General features: G+C 49.0%; 1 protein-coding gene across 1 annotated transcript in view; it reads right to left on the bottom strand.

Moving 5' to 3' along the window:
• The window catches only part of PLB1 (phospholipase B1), a 121,358-nt gene that overhangs the window by 34,294 nt on the left and 70,897 nt on the right, over positions 1-16,167 (bottom strand). The window contains exons 29-39 of the mRNA XM_066266803.1: positions 16,066-16,137; positions 14,671-14,709; positions 13,690-13,750; positions 12,615-12,673; positions 11,544-11,617; positions 6,727-6,770; positions 4,185-4,293; positions 2,744-2,795; positions 2,275-2,355; positions 1,661-1,726; positions 792-892 (exon numbers count right to left, since the gene is read on the bottom strand). Of these exons, the coding sequence (XP_066122900.1) occupies positions 792-892; positions 1,661-1,726; positions 2,275-2,355; positions 2,744-2,795; positions 4,185-4,293; positions 6,727-6,770; positions 11,544-11,617; positions 12,615-12,673; positions 13,690-13,750; positions 14,671-14,709; positions 16,066-16,137 (758 nt within the window). The remainder of the gene's footprint in view (positions 1-791; positions 893-1,660; positions 1,727-2,274; positions 2,356-2,743; positions 2,796-4,184; positions 4,294-6,726; positions 6,771-11,543; positions 11,618-12,614; positions 12,674-13,689; positions 13,751-14,670; positions 14,710-16,065; positions 16,138-16,167) is intronic.

The following is a 16,167-nucleotide window of genomic DNA, read 5'->3' as shown; positions in this document are numbered from 1 at the left end:
CATATTAACAGAGTACAAGTAGTGGACAGCAGGCACTGGACCTGAAGCAAATTATGCTGAAACGATGAATTTAGGCAATGCAAATGCGATGTTTAATTTTTTTAAAATAAGATAAAAATGCATCCTCTGGAATTGGAGCTGGTATTTGGGAGCCTCTAATGCTCACGTCCTCTGACACCTCCTTAGTGGACACTAATGCCTCATTGTGTCTTTTATTTTGTTATGTATTATTTCCTACCCAGAAAATACACTTAATGTTAAAAGAGATGTTATCTCTGAAGTACTCAGGACAGTGCCTGGCTCACCGTGAGTTCTGTGAAAGTATTTGTTAAATAAATACACATATATATAAGGTACAAAGAATAATAAAACATGCCCACATGCCTCTTGTCTTGCCCAGTTTCAGAAACAAAACCCTCCCAATTTGAAGTCCCCGCCCTAATTCACCTCTTCTGTTAAAGGTGACTAGATTGTGTGGCTTCCTCACTCTGCTTCAGGGTGACCATTTCATGCTGTCCCTACAGGCCAGCAAGCTGTCTCTCAAGCATTAGCCTTTGCCTCCGCCGGCCCCTCTGCCTGAGCTCCCCCCACCACAGAGGTTCCTGCTGACACCCTGAGGTCGGATGGGGGTGGGGCATGGCTCCAACCTCCTAGAAAGGGGTGGTCCTGCCTCTTTGCAGACTTGGGCACATGGACAGACCAAGTCACAAAGACCCCAGGGGAGGTACCACTGCATGAGCCAGCCCAGGGGTGAACCCTCCCCCAGCCGGGGGCAGCCAGCACCTGCCTACCTGGCTTGCTGCACCGGGCACTTGTCTGGGTTTCCCAGGAAGACCTGCCGCATGACACTGGGGCTCATGAAGTCCACGAGGTTGACCAGGGCTCTGGGCACCTGAGGGCAAGGCCGAGGTGAGAGGGGGGTTCCGGGGGCTCCTCTCCACAGCTGCCTTAGGCAGAAGTAGGAACAGGCTCGAGGGTCCCTGCAGAACTCCAGCTCCAATGTCCCTGAGTGGAGTTCTGTGGAGGTGTCTACACGGGGCTACCACTGAGGACCCGGCAGGCCATGCATCCGCGTGGGCTGCAGTGCAAACGCCACCTCTTGGAATGGGACAATATGGTGGACCCAAGTCTAAATGCTCAGAGTTCAGCTCCAGTCAGCCACCAGTTAGTGAACCCAGATCTGCTAGCTTTAAATTTGGTGAGACAGACACCCTGTTTGCCAGGGCATGAGTCCTTGACCATTTCTCTCGAGCCTAGCGTGGACCAACTGCTGAGCAGGCCTGAGACTCAGCCACCCAGAGAACCACCTGGTGGTCAGAGTATACGAGGGGCTTCCCTCTGCCTGGGGTGGGGACAGAACACACTGCTGGGCACTGGATCAGAGAAGGGCTTGCTTTAGATACACTGTGAGGCCCAGAGTACAGTGCCCAGCCTGGAGCCACTCAATTGCTGCCACCAAGGCATGCCCCAGGCAGTGGCGGGGGGATGATTAGTGTACACAGTGCCTCCCCTTCTTCAAGCCTGAGATCCTGCTGGGCTGATTCCAAATGCAACAAGGCTTCCCTGTAGGTAGGCCTCAACTGCTAAAAAGGGAAGAAGCCTTCGCCTTCTTCTCCCCACCCACCTTTACCCCCACCATGCTTGAGCCGTTACCACCCACCTCTCTATGCAGGATGTCCAAGGCATTGCGGAGACGGTCAAAAAAGTTGGCTGCAGAATAGAAATCCTGGGAAGAGACAGGAGGGACAGGAGGAGCTGGTTAAGAGGAAAGGCCCGCGGGGCAGTTGTAGGCCCCCTCTGGCTCCAGCCCCAAGAACTTGCTCTCCCTCTGGCCTCCCGGGTCACCAGATCATCATTTCAGAATCTGAGGTGAGTGGTTGGCCACTAGCTGTTATCAAAGATGGACCAGCCAAAACACTGGGACCTTCAGCCAGAGCTTTAGTTCAGGAGCCAAAGGTAGAGAGTCCTCTTTCTAACTGCTTGGGGTTTCCAGTTTCTTTCCTTTCTGAATTTTCAGGAATTTTAAGAGAGGGGGGTAGAAGCACCATCTATCTGCACCTGCTACCCCACTACCTGGGACATGGAGGTGGAGGTGGAAAGCCGAGGGTCATGGGGTAGGAAGTGTATGCGTGGATACAGGTGCATGTATGTGCACACACACACAGGTGTAGTTGAACAACCCTAGGATTGATTCTTGGGACTGTTCTCAAAGAGGATCTCCCAGGCCTCCTGGTCAGTCAGGAGCAATGAGCAGGCCTGGCCCACCACCATTACCGAATCCGTGCAGTAGTCACATAAGTCACTGCCTCCAATCAGCACCGTGATGACCTTCCAGTCCTCATGGAAATTTACTCTCTACACAGAGGGAGGAGAATGCTTGGTGATTTCCAGCAAACAAACAAACAAATAAAAAACACCAGAGCTCTAGAAAATCCATTCAACCTTCTGAGGCTTCTTTGCCCACTTGAAATAACAGAATCAGAATCTCAGAACTGAAGGAATTTTTGGCGTTTATTTATAGATCACAGACTCTCAGCATCAGGAAGGACTTTCAAGGTCCTTGTGATCAGCAACAAGCCTCTACTCATGGACACAAACATCCCCTCCAGAATGTCTCCAGCCAGGGCTACCCCACTGCTACTCTAGTGACAGGGGGCTCACTGCTTCACAGCAGACCAATCCGTTTGGGGACTCTTGTGGATTAGAAAATTAACGTTTAAAAGTAACCATAAATCTGTCTCACCTGGTCTTCTCTCATCCTCTGCACCAGAGCCTGAACTTGGCTTGTAAGTGCCCTGAAAAGGAGAGGAAATGAGTTTTATTCAGGAAGAGAGCCTGGATTTTTTCTGCTCAAGGGCTGTACAGGAGGTTTCCGTGGTGTTAGCCCCACTGCATGAGCTGGTAGGGACCCTGTGGCTCAGGGGCAAGGAGCTGCTTGCCTGTTCAGGAGAGTTATTTCAACAAATAACCCTTTGAAAGCCAACTAACTGTGTGTTTGTCCTACTGCTATAGTCAAAGGTACGGCCAATTATATTTGTTACTCATAGTCTCTTTCCTAGAACCACATGTGCCAAAGTGTCTTTTATGAGTCCATGCTAGGAAACCATTTGTCACCTGGGAAGAACTGGTTTAGTTCCTGAAATTAGATCTATGAAAGTTTTAGCATGCTTCCTCTTTTCACCTTGGCTGCCAGGAAGCTGAGTTTGCTGTTCAGGCACAGAAACTATAAAAAAAAAAAAAAAAATCACAGTGGCTGTGATTTTTCTCTTAAGGCTATGTTAGTTGTGTTATTTTTTATATAAACTTATCTAAATGCCTCTTTTAGAAAGAGATGGAGAATAAATAGACACTGTAATGAGCCCGGGTTTATAATTCCTAGGAGGACTAGATCTCAGGCATCCTGAGCTCCACACTAGTTCAGGACCCTGTTACAGGTCTGGGTGGGATGGATCCACAACACAGTGACCTCCTGGGACCCGATGGTGGGTCCGTCTGTCCTCAGCTACTTCTATTACCCAGGCTGAGTGAGCAGATATGGGAGCTGTGCTCATCAACCAGAGGGTATGGCCCTGAGCAAGAAGGTGACAGTGTGACAGAGGCTTAGATGACCGAGCTGAAACAAGGGGACCCAGACTGCTGGGACCTCGAGGTGCTGGAGGAGGGCTTCCCGGGGAGATGGTCCTGGGAAGCTGAGCCCTTCTGCCTTAGCGGCTCTGGCTTCTCAGCTGCACTTCCTGTTCGCTCTGCAGCGGGGCTAGGGACAGGACATGACTTGTTGCCCCAGAGGCCTCTAAGGAAGGAGGTGCTGGCTTGCCCATCCCTTTGTTTGGCATGCCCTGATCTTTTTGGGGAATTGCCACTTGCCAGGCTTTGGAGAGAGTGAATCTCTCTATCACCATCATGCCATGGTAAGTTTTAAAAATTGGATAAGGCTGGTCAGTTAGTCGAGTGATTAGAACATGCTGCATATGAAAGTAAGGTCAGAAATTCAGCTTTTAGGAGCACAGGATCTCTCCAAGCTGCAGCCTCTATAGCTTAGTCACAGGGGCAGCCAGGGAAGGGAGTAGCCGAGAGGCCCTCAAATCATCACTGCAAATGGATAAATGTCCCCTTTGCACATGGAGGGCATAGTAACATCTTAAAAGGGAGTGCCTCCCACGGAGCCCCCTCCCCGAATGCCATACTCAGCCTTCGCTCCAGGAACAGCCTGATTGAGGAACGCATTTGTGTCATTGGCGTCACCTGTGCCCAGTGCGTAGCCTGTGAGATGTCTGTTAAACTTCCGAAGGATGTCTGGAAGAAGAAGGGGCACATAGGACACAGAGAGCTTAGGCTGGAAGGCCAGGGGTCCTCTCCGGTCCAGAGTCCCCACACTGGGCTGCGTTTCCACTCAGGCAGCCCGAGGAGAGGCAGAGGAGGGGTGCCAGCAGGAGCGGGGCCCCTCTGGGTTGACATGACTTGATAACAAGGTGGGCCAAGGCAGTGTGAGCCTCTCAGCTTTTTTTTTTTTTTTTTTTTTTTTAATAATTCACAGAGAATCGTGCAGAAAATTCTCTCTATCTCATTGGATTGTCTCTTCATGCTCTGGGCCAGGTGAAGAAATCTAAGGCTCAGAATGTCTGGAGACTTGCCCTTGGTCACCTGGCAAGCACATAGAAAAGCCAGGTCTCTGGGTTCCAAATAAAGTGTATATTCCACCCCCTTAAGCCACCTGCCCACAGGTCTGTCCTCCCATTTCTTTTTCTTTTTTCCTTTTTGGTTTCTTTACTGAAATATGAACTCAGTGTTTGGCTATTCACAGATTATCTCCATGCCATCTCCATTTAGAATTTGACACACGTGTCAGTTATACGGTGTTTTTTCTGTCCCAGGTGCTCTAAGGCAACAGCGGCAGTCATTATGGATGCAGAAGGCATCGCTGAGAAGGGAGCGATGGCAGCCAAAGTTAATTTGTTAGTATCATCGTTGTTCTGGACGGGGCTCTTTACCGTTTGTTTGTTTGTTTTTTGAGATCAGGCAAGTTAAAGGTGTTCCAAATGATATGTCTAAAAATGATTACAATATTGGCCAGAGAATGGCCTCTACCCAGAAAGGACTCTTAGTGTATTCAGTCATCAACAAACCTCTCCTCCCATTTCAATGGTAATTGGAAGGAAGATGTTGTTTCCTCCTTGTAGGGAGCCGACCCACAACTGCTGGCTGACAAGGTCACAGCAGAAGAAGACCCACAACTGCTGGCTGACAAGGTCACAGCAGAAGAAGACCAAAAACTGCTGATTGACAAAGTCACAGCAGAGAAGACCAATGGCTGCGGGGTGACAAAGTCACTGCAGTGAAGACCAATGGCTGTGGGGTGACAAAGTCACCACAAGGGATAGGCACAACGATACTCCCCCCTTTGACTTTTTGAATTAATCTGGCCTTATATCCCCCCTTTTCTGGGTGTGTGCTATTATTTGTGGCACAGGGATAATAGTACCGTGCTTTCCCTGTAGATTCGTAGTGATTTCTTTGGAAATGAGACAGAGGGTATGAGTTTCACAGAAAAGCCTGTAAGCCCCTTGAACTGGGCTCATAGACATAAGAGGCTGGCTATGATATCCCTCATAAAGGGTTAAGTTTGTAGGAGAATTCCTTCTTAATCATGTTAAAAAGAATAGATTGTGACTTGTGAATGGTTAGGAGGCAGTGGCTGTGCACAGAGCACCCTTCGGCCTTCACTTAACATTTTTTCCTCCCTAGCCTTTTCATGTGATAAGTAGAAAAACATTTCTTTCTTCCTGCTTATTTGATCTGCAAATAGTGGTATATTCTGAGAAGAATAGAGTCAGAACTTAACTAGTGTTTAAATATAATAAATAAGTAATATTTGATTAGACAATAGTATCTTAGATAAGGTATAGTAGGATGGCCCATTGTGTGGCCTAGGATGAGAGCGTAGTCAGCAAGATAAGAATGTTTTACTAAGAGAATTGTCTTTTGACTAAAGACAATTGCTAGGCTTTCTCAATGAGAAGTTCTTATGAGATTTAAAAATGTAGGGAAATCCATGGAATGTCTTGTGTTGCTGCTGGGCTATCTTGCAAGTGCACTCTGCATATCTTTGGGTGAAAGCTATTCTTGATGTTATGTTAATTTCTTTAAAGGCAAGCCTTTTAGAATCTTGTGAGAAAAAGTAGGACACTGCATAAACCCAAGGCCATTTACCTGAGCAAGCGGTGGTCCATTGTTAGTCGTCTGCTAAATCTCTCTCTGCCCCTTAACTCACAACAGTAGTAAAGTTAGTTAACTTTTAGAACTAATACTCTAAAAGCTTTTACTGATGTTGTTATCACTATTCAAGTTATTTTGTATTTTGAATGATTTGCTACCTGATTTGTGACTCATAGATGTAAATTAACTGTTATCGGAAACATGAAAACATAGTGAAACAAAAGCAATAATTAACACCATGTGATTGTAACTCGGTGTGCGTGTATAAAAAGGGAGCTATACTAGCATTTGGTAGAGATGCCTGGCAGTAAATGCTAACCGGAGAATAAAGAGAAAGAAAAGAATTCGGCTCTCTCACTCCATTTTCGCCGACGCCGTCTCCTCCTGTGGGACCCCTGAATGCCCCCCAGGGCTGGACCCCGGCACCTCCTTCCTTAGCTGAAAAGCATCTCAAGAAATCTAGGGGTCAGATGCAATGAGTGGACAGTCTCAAGGCCCCTGGTGGATACTCACTCGGTAAAGTGGTCACGGTCTCCAGGGAGCTGTCTCCTCCTGAACTGTAGGGAGTAAGCCAGTGAGATGAAATCAGTACAGAGGTTTTTTGTTTTAGCACCCATGCCATCAGCACCTACAAGATGTCAGACCATCTCTTTGTGTTTGAGGGATTCTGAGAAAATTTGAATTCCCTAATAGGTTGGTTCCCTCACCCTCCCCCCTCAAGTCCAGGATTTGAAGGCAAAAGAGAGCCGTTTCTTTTCTCCACCAAATCGGGAGAGAGAGCAATGCTATGTGCTCAGCCAGGAGCCCAACTCCGCATTGGTTATCTCGCCTCTCCCCACGAGCTCATGATGTGAGTGCCACTATTTTCATTCCGTGGAGTAGGAGGCTGAGGCGCATAGGGCTTCACTAACTTTCTTAAGGCAACTAAAAGCCGTAAGAGTAACAACAACAACAACAAAAAACCAGCCTGAGCTGGAAATTTTTAGAAAATGGGTAAGATCTTCTCTGTCTAGTAAAGTAAATTCACTGGAAGTTTCAGGGGGCAGACTCTCACTGCCTTCTGACGCCCAATCTAATTTCATCTGACCTAACAGAATTTTCTGGCCCTCAGTCTAACCCTATGACACACTCAAAATTTCATTTTCTTTCGTGCATTTCAATTGAATACATGTGGGAAGCAAGGAGAGAAGCAGTTCTATTTTCACAAAGGCCGATGTTCAGATGTACTATATTTATTGTTCTATTTCTTCTGCACCTCCCTCCTCAATCCCAGCATATTATTCTAGGCCAACAGATTATGGTAACACAGGGCTAGCATCCAGCCCACCAGTAGAGGCTTCCAAAGGACGGCCATAAATCAAAGTCATGGCTGTTGTTCATTCAAAGAATGCTTGGAATGAAGTTGACTATTTCATACCAGAGTGGTCAAGGGCTGAAGCCAACCACTCAACAGTTCCTGGCGGCGTGGAGCGAGAGAGGCCAGGTAAGCCCTGCCCTGCTAACCCTGCTCCGGTACCTCTCCTCATCTTCCCAAAAATGTCTGAACCTAACTTGGCTGGTGGTTGGGCACCTGTTTGAACTTCTGGTTCTTTTCCAACTCTGCATAATTCTGCTGCTTTAGCTGCTTCTGATCCTTCTTTCTTTGGACTAAAAGCACTTAATCAGAATACTTCCCACTTAAAAGGAAATGATAAATCATATACCTTCTCTAATTACTGTGTTCTGACTCTGCTTCCTTTTCTCCTTCACTAAACACGTAAGCATAAACATAGAGACATACGCAGAAACACACCTGTCCAGTACTTTCTCCTGTAATTTCTTGTTTAAAGGTATCTTTGTTCTAAAATAAGCGCTGTGGCTGGTTGAGACCAATAGGCTATTAAATCTCTCTCTGAGCCCATTTCAGAGTGAACATTCCCAGGAGAAAAGAGAGGGTTCCACAAATAAATACAGGTTAAAATATTTAAGGGCTTATTTTGATCAGAACTATGTGAAACATGAAACAAAACAGACACATATAAAACAGCCAGCCGACGGGAGACTTGCAGAGGAATGTGATTTGTATTACGATGTGAGCTCAGCGCTGGACTTTGTTCCTCTGTTGTCACCACAGTGCAGAGAAATACAGAGTAGATGCTCAGTAACACCGGTTAAAGGAGTTTCAGGCCCTGGCCGGGTAGCTCAGTTGGTTCATGTCAAAGGTTATGGGTTTGATCCCCTGGTCAGGGCACGTACAAGAGTCAACCAATGAATGCATAAATAAGTGGAATAACAAATTGATGTTTCTCTCACCTGCCTCTCAAAAAAACTCATTAAATTAAAAATAAAAATCTTAAAAAAACAAGAAAGGTTTTTCTCTCAGTAATGTGAGATTGGACTCCTAATTAACATGACAAAGAAATGCATTTTTTGGTAAGTAAATTTTATTTGGGTCCTTGGAATGCTGCCAAACAAGCAAACTTATTTCAACTGAACAAAAGGCAATGCTCTAGGGACCTCCAGGCCTGCCACATGCTTATGTTATATGATCTTCACAGGTCCGGGGGCCGAGCCTCCTCCTGCGTGTCCTGCTCCCAGCACCCCCTCCCCAGAGCTCTGAGTCTACTTCTGCCCTGTCCGGCTCCATGAGTCCAGTCTCTCCATTTTGTTTTCTTGGAGGAAGGGGCTCCAACTGCATTTTTAATTTACCTAAAATCATTCATTGTTCGTATGTCCAATCTAAAACCTGTAATGACTCCTGAAGATGGCTGTTCTCAGATTAGCCTAGCACAGCAATTTTCAACCTTTTTCATCTTATAGCACACATAATCTAATTACTAAAATTCTGTGGCACCCCCCCCCATAAATTGTTTTGCTGACCTGACAAAAAAAAATAGATATAATTTTGATTCAGTCACACCGCACAGCTGTTGTGTTGGCTATTGTTATTTTTTATTTGACAGTCTAAGGGAAAAGAGGTCAGTGCCCCTAGCTAAATAGTCAAGTATTGCATGTTTTACAAACTCTTGTGGTTCCCAGTTGAAAAATCGCGGGTCTAGTACATGGACAGTTCCTGGGGGATGCTAATAGGTATACGAACAAAGAAAGCATTCTGGGATTAAGGGTAACATTGGATGAAACAGATACAATTTTTTTTGTGTGTGACAGAGACAGAGAGAGAGAGAGAGAGAGAAATAAGGACAGGCAGACAGGAAGGGAGAGAGATGAGAAGCATTAATTCTTCATTGGGTCGCTTTAGTTGCTCATGGATTGCTTTCTCATATGTGTCTTGACCATGGGGCTACAGCAGAGTGCGAATGACACCTTGCTCAAGCCAGAGACCTTGGGCTCAAACCAGCGCCCCTGTGCTCAAGCTGGTGAGCCTGTGCTCAAGTCAGTGACCTTGGGGTTTTGAATAGGGTCCTCTGCATCCCAGTCTGACACTCTATCCACTGTGCCACCACCTGGTCAGGCAAGACAGATACAATTTTTTAAAAATGTCTTCATGGTAGGTATTGTCAGAGCCTTTAATATGCTAACAGGCATGTGAATTCCCCAAAGGAAGAATATAGAAGGTAATGTTTCCAAAAGAAAACAAACAAACAAACAAAAAACAAAACCAAAGAATTTGCCCTCATCAGGAACATGGCTGGGGTTTGTGTTCCATGGAATACAGTTTGGGAAATGTTAGTCTATGTATTCCGCCATATGTCAAGCTGTCTCTCACACTGATCCAGAGCTTCCATCGTTAACACAGGGATTCTTGGGGCAGGTTATCTGAAACATTTAGAACAAAGAGATTAAAGGGATAGCAGCCAATGAAAATACCAGGCCTTGGAATGAGAACTCGGGAACTGAAACATTATGCCACACTTGTCAGAAGCAATGGAGCAGTGGCTGGATGTTTCCACTGCTGCAGAGAGAAACATGCAGCAGGAGATGCCTGTTTGCATCTGACCTCAGACCCTGTCCAGTGGAGCTGTGTGAAAAGCTGAGCAGGTCGCCCCTCCCCCAGACGGCACCTGCATCCTACCCATCTCTGCCGTGCTTGGGTTGCCTGTTTTTCACTTCCCACTCTGTGATGCGAGCCCCCTGCCTTTGCAGCCATGCAGCTGCTGCAGCTCATGCTTTCTCTGGGTTGCAATCAGCTCGGCTTTCTCTCTCTCCCTCTGGCTTTTCTGTTTCTCACAGCCTCAGGACCCCTGGGGGTAGAGTGGCCAGGAGGGGAGCCCACCCACCTGGTGAGGTATGTGGAAACCTCAGGGCAATCAGGGGCCAGAAGGCATTTACCTCACCTGTCAGGGGTGCCCACGCCCTACGTCCTCTCTGTGGGTGGCTGCAGGCTGAGTGAGGACACCTCTCTCACCAGGGAAACCTTTCTGAGACTGTCCTCAGAGAACTGTTACAATCCTACTCAGCCCCAGCATTCCCTGTCACTTTCTCAGAAGAAGGATGGGGAGGCAGGCCATCGTGGGGCCACCCAGCTTCTCGTTAGCACTCCGCCCTCTTGTGGCTGGCTCTGTTCTAGTTCTGAATTCTGAGCTCATCATCAATGACTGGAAGCATACAGAAATGCAACCTTGATTAGGAAAGAAACTTCAGAATGCCTACACCCAACAGCTCACCTGACACCTTGAATTTTTCTACTTCTGGGTCTGGAATGTTCTTTCTCACCTTTTCCGCCTACCTAATTGCTGATCTGTCAAGACATGAGCAAGGTCCCACCTCCTCTGGGAAGCCAGGGTGGTTATTCCCCTGTCTGCATCCCTGTAGCACGCGGCATGTCTCATTCCTACAGAGCACCGGCCGAACGCGCAGAAGCATTTGCCTGCACTTTCCACACATTCCCCTCATTCGACCTCTGTTGGTGTGATTGTGTCTTGGTTATTTCCTCCTGAAGCGTGTTGCATTGTGAAGTTTTCTGTACAGATGTGTACATACATGTAAAGGCAGGGTGTGACAACAGACCAACACGAATAAATACATATAGACGTACACAGATGTAGGGGCAGTTACGTGTGCACATATACATGCAAACGGACAGGTGTAAAGACTCAGGGATTTGGTGCTTTCTGGGTGCATTTCATGTTGGATTTGCTGACCTAGGAGTCTGAGGAGGACCCTGGCTTGCTTTTTCTGCACAATTAAAAAAAATAAAAGGGTCATCAAAAGTAACAGATCCTTCCCATTCACCACATTGTCACATTTTGCAGACATACATAGGTTTTATTCTGAAAGCCCATTCCAGACCTGGTCCTTGCTCTTTGGTATTTAAGTATTTACAGAGACAAACTCCCACCCAACCTCTGGGGGTGAACATGGGGTGGGAAGGGGTCAAGGATTAACATTACCTATATGACAGCCCCCGATACTGAGTGGCGACATCACGAAGGTCGTCTGGTTTGGAGCCAATTCCATTGCCAGCCTTTGAAAACATACCAAAATCCACAGGAAAATCAGCAAGTCAGAGAAAATGGAGGCTGTGGATGTGCAGGGCATCTGCAGGTGGTTCCCAATACACTCCTGGCAAAACGCTGGCCCGGGAGTCAGAGAACCCGGGGTTACACCTGCAAGTCGCAGCTGCCTCTCTGCTTCACTGGGGACAGGCTGTGTTTAACTCACAGGGTTCTTTGGATGGCCCAGTTGGATGAGAGTTATAAAAATGGAAAGACTTGTAAGTGCTTTACGAATGTGAGGCACTATTATTACCATCAGCATCGTGCACCTAGGCTCTTTCTAAGCAATGAAGAAAGAGCTCACAGATTTGAGAGGACTGCAGTGGGCAGATTTCTCATGAGCTTTGTATTTCTCTCCTTTCCCTCTGGAACACTCTGTAAGGCAATCTCATGGCTTCCGAAGGGCTGCCAGAAAGTAGGGATGGTCAAGGAGCCCTATTTCTCAGAACTTAGGGGCAGCGTTTTAGCCACAGTTCTGGAGTCTTTGCTATTTTCCGTGCAGATGCGGAGAGGAAACAGGTGGGAGGGTCTGAGCTGCGTGTAAAGCATCATCCAAAGGGAGAAGTGCTCCCGCACAGGTACGGTAGATTTTTTTGAGTCAAAATGTTTTTGCAAGTGTTAAAAAAAAAAGTGTTGTTGGAGATGTTTTCTCGGAACATATGTACCCTGATGTATCAATGTCACTGCATTAAAATTAATAAAAATAAGATAAAAAAAGTGTTGTTAGATATTCAAAACCTCCCCTGTCTGAGATAATTCAGTCCACTGCCGAAAAAAAGACTTCCCTTTGCACACCTGAGTGAGAAAGTGACTACAAGACAAACCATCACCGTGTTCTTAGATTGACTGTCCAGGAGAGAGGGGGGATAACGCAGAGGCCAGGAGTGCAGGCACCGGAGTTAGGAGAACTGGGACCTGGAACTGACACGTCCACCGCCACCCCACCCAGCGCCCAGGAGTCCTTACAGTCAGAGAGTCCCCCAGAGCAGCCACGACGTGGATGTCTGCAGGTCTCAGGGCATGCACTGGAGAGACAAGGGGACACACGTGAGCCCGCGGGAAGGGAGCTGCAGCCAGAGTCCAGTGCTTCTTTAAGCAAGATCAGAAACCACCCGCATGTGTGCTTGGGCCACGCAGGACTGAGTGTCCACGGTGCCCTAGAGGCAGAGGTTATATCAAGACAGACTTTCCCCATAAGAGATGCAATAAAGAAATCCTGGACCTATGGGGAGGGAGAGGTGCTGAGAGACAGGGAGAAGGAAAGGGGATGAATGAAAGTAAGGATGGGAGGGAGGGAGGGAGAGAGGGAGGGATGGAGGGAGGAAGGGGGGAAGGAAGGGGGGAAGGAAGGGGGGAAGGAAGGAAGGGGGGAGGGAAGGAAGGAAGGAAGGAAGGAAGGAAGGAAGGAAGGAAGGAAGGACGGAAGGACAGTGGGATCCCACCACTGTAGCACCAGCAGTCACACGGGATACCAGCTGTGCTCAGAGTACATAACCAGATGGGCACTGGGACATCTGAAATGAGGTCCAAGGCCTGATGCACAGCTTATTGGGAGCTGGATTCTGGATTTCCACAGAGAATTTGAGAATCATGTCAGGCCTTTCTGTGCCCCCAAGTGTCCTCTAAAGACTCCAGGGAGCTTTCCAGCCCTGCAGGCGGCAGTGACAGCAGAGCCTGGAGCCCCAGGACAACCCGCAGAGCTGGCTCCCTCTGGGGACCCCCTCGGCACCCCGCCCTCACCTCTGGGCCTCAGTGGGTGGGGTGCTCATAGGAATCCCCCACTGTGCTCCCTTTAAGGGGCTGCTATGGAAGGACAGCACACAGTCCCTGGCCTGGCCCCTGGGGGCCTGCTAGGGAAGACACCTCTGCAGAATGGAGCGGGACAAACCAGGGACTTGTCCCAGATGACCTCCCAGACAGGAAGCCAGCACTGGCCATAAATGTGTCATTAAGTGATGCATAAAACACTTTGTCAGAACATTCATTGGCTTCTGAGTCCTTGAAGAAAGTCCTGGGTCCCCGTGTCCTGCAGAGTGCTTACCTGAGGCAGGCGGCGAGGCAGAAGAGGCTCTGTCCCCACATAGCAGCTGGCTCCCAAGACCCTAAGGGCAAAGAATGAGTATCAGGGGCGAAAGGACCGTAGAGGCTGGCTGGGTGTCAGACACACAGAGACCTGTAACAAACACAGACGCTACTCCCCGCCCCCTACTGGGGAGAGCCTAGAAAGGCATTTGAAGAGGGTTCCCCAGATGATTCTAAACATCAGCCACCCTGGGGTCTGCTGAGCTAGCTCAGACTCCTCCACCAACTGATGTGATAACTGGGGTGTTAATAAAACGACCCCACCCCACTCCTGCTTCCACGGCAGCCGACGAGGCTAGGACCTTCACTGCCCCTGTGCTGAGGCCATGATTGGGCTGGCTGGCCCCCACTCTGGCTGTTTTTTTTTTTTGTTTTTTTTTTTGCATTTTTCTGAAGCTGGAAACAGGGAGAGACAGTCAGACAGACTCCCGCATGCGCCCGACAGGGATCCACCCGGCACGCCCACCAGGGGGCGACGCTCTGCCCTCCAGGGGGCGATGCTCTGCCCATCCTGGGCGTCGCCATGTCGCGACCAGAGCCACTCTAGCGCCTGGGGCAGAGGCCACAGAGCCATCCCCAGCGCCCGGGCCATCTTTGCTCCAATGGAGCCTTGGCTGCGGGAGGGGAAGAGAGAGACAGAGAGGAAGGCGCGGCGGAGGGGTGGAGAAGCAAATGGGCGCTTCTCCTATGTGCCCTGGCCGGGAATCAAACCCGGGTCCTCCGCACGCTAGGCCGACGCTCTACCGCTGAGCCAACCGGCCAGGGCACTCTGGCTGTTTTGATGGAGCTTACTCTGCCCTCCACGCCATCTGAGGTGCAGGTGGAGGGCCTTTCTACAGGAGTGTGCGCCCCCTGGTTCTCACCCCCCCCCCCCCAGCCCAGTCTCAGCTCAGGGGCTGCCCACTGCACTGGCTGGTGAGATAAGGCAACATGCAGATACCTGCACACTGTTCTTGTAGGTGCTCAGAAACGGCCAGTCCTGTGAGAAGAGAGGGTGTGAGTGACCACAGTGAACACGGCTTGCTTCCTGCTTTGCTCTCTGCTGCCCACCAGCAGGAGGTGCTAATCTCTGCATGAACACTTCAAACACCATTGTCCTTCCCGCTCCACACTGCAAGCCCCTCCCTGCCAGGCTGACCCTGGAGGCTCCATCCCAGGATGCACTGGGGCCTCCTCCACAACCCAGACCCAAGTAACCCAACATGAACTCACAGGAACAATCAAAATAAACCCGCAGCTGCCCCCAGGAATGACCATGTCTGCTTGTCACCTCCCACTCCACTGCCTGGAGTGGCTGTGTCACTGCTTTCTCAACTCTGTCCCTCTCAACAGAGCACCACTTTTTGCTAATATAAGCCCGTGTCCCTGCTCCCTAGGCCCCCTGGCCACCGCATGCCACTCCTCCCCTGCAGCAGCCTGGGCTCCTTCCTGCCCCTGCAGGAAAAGTCTGGCTGTCTGAGGTCCTGCCTCATGCAAGCCCCACTCAAAGGGACCCCACAGGGAACACAGGGGAGCAGACAGGAGTGGGGAAACAGCTGCAGATTCAACCAAATGAGAGTGAACATGGCGGGGGGGGGGGGGGCTTGATCTGCTTTGGCTTCCTGGTTTATGTCTGCTTTCCTAGCTCCAGCTTTCCAATATCCACCTCCAAACCCATCCTAACAATAGGATCCTGGGTCTCAGTGCCTCGCTCTTCACATTGTACCATGGAGACAGTGGCTCCAGGGAGACGGAGTGTCCTTCTGTCCTATCCTGCCGTTCCCCCCACCCCCTAGCCTTCCAGATGAGAGCTGGATGGGATGCTGCGTTCCTCCTCCTACTGGGAAGAGCTGAGGCAGCCGAAACTTGTGCTAGGGTGAACTGCGACAGGAAGGGATGGGGGGCCACTCTAGGGCCTTCCAGCCACCAGGGGCTGTCATTTCACCACAGTCTAACCCGCTAGGGCAATGTGGATAGTTCACCAGAGTCTGTGATGAGTGAGTAGGTGAACAGAACTGGGGGCGAGGGTGAGACCCTGGTATGCAACAAACGAAGAAACCTTGATAAGACTTTAAAAGGCTGGAAAAGATGCTTAACATGGAGCCACTGCTCCTGCACCTGGCCTGTGGAGGCACAGTGGATAGAGCATCGACCTGGAACGCTGAGGTCACTGGTTCGAAACCCTGGGCTTGCCTGGTCAAGGCACACATGACAAGCAATCAATGAACAACTAAAGTCACCCAACTATGAGTTAATACTTCTCATTTCCCTGTCTCCTCTCTCTGTAAAATCAATAAATAAAATCTAAAAAAAAAAAAAAAAAGGAGCTGTTGCAGGGATGTGCTTTTCACTCTACCTCATTTGGACACGTGATATTGATCTTGTTTTCAAAATCATGCTGTGTTGACTTCTGGCCGACAGGTTCCAGCTAAAACAAGAAGCAGAGTGAGAAAGAGGT

The sequence above is a fragment of the Saccopteryx bilineata genome, chromosome 3 (assembly GCF_036850765.1).
Source record: "Saccopteryx bilineata isolate mSacBil1 chromosome 3, mSacBil1_pri_phased_curated, whole genome shotgun sequence".
Taxonomy (NCBI): domain Eukaryota; kingdom Metazoa; phylum Chordata; class Mammalia; order Chiroptera; family Emballonuridae; genus Saccopteryx; species Saccopteryx bilineata.
The sequence above is the reverse complement of the archived record's forward strand: the minus strand, read 5'-3'. Positions and strand labels throughout refer to the sequence as shown.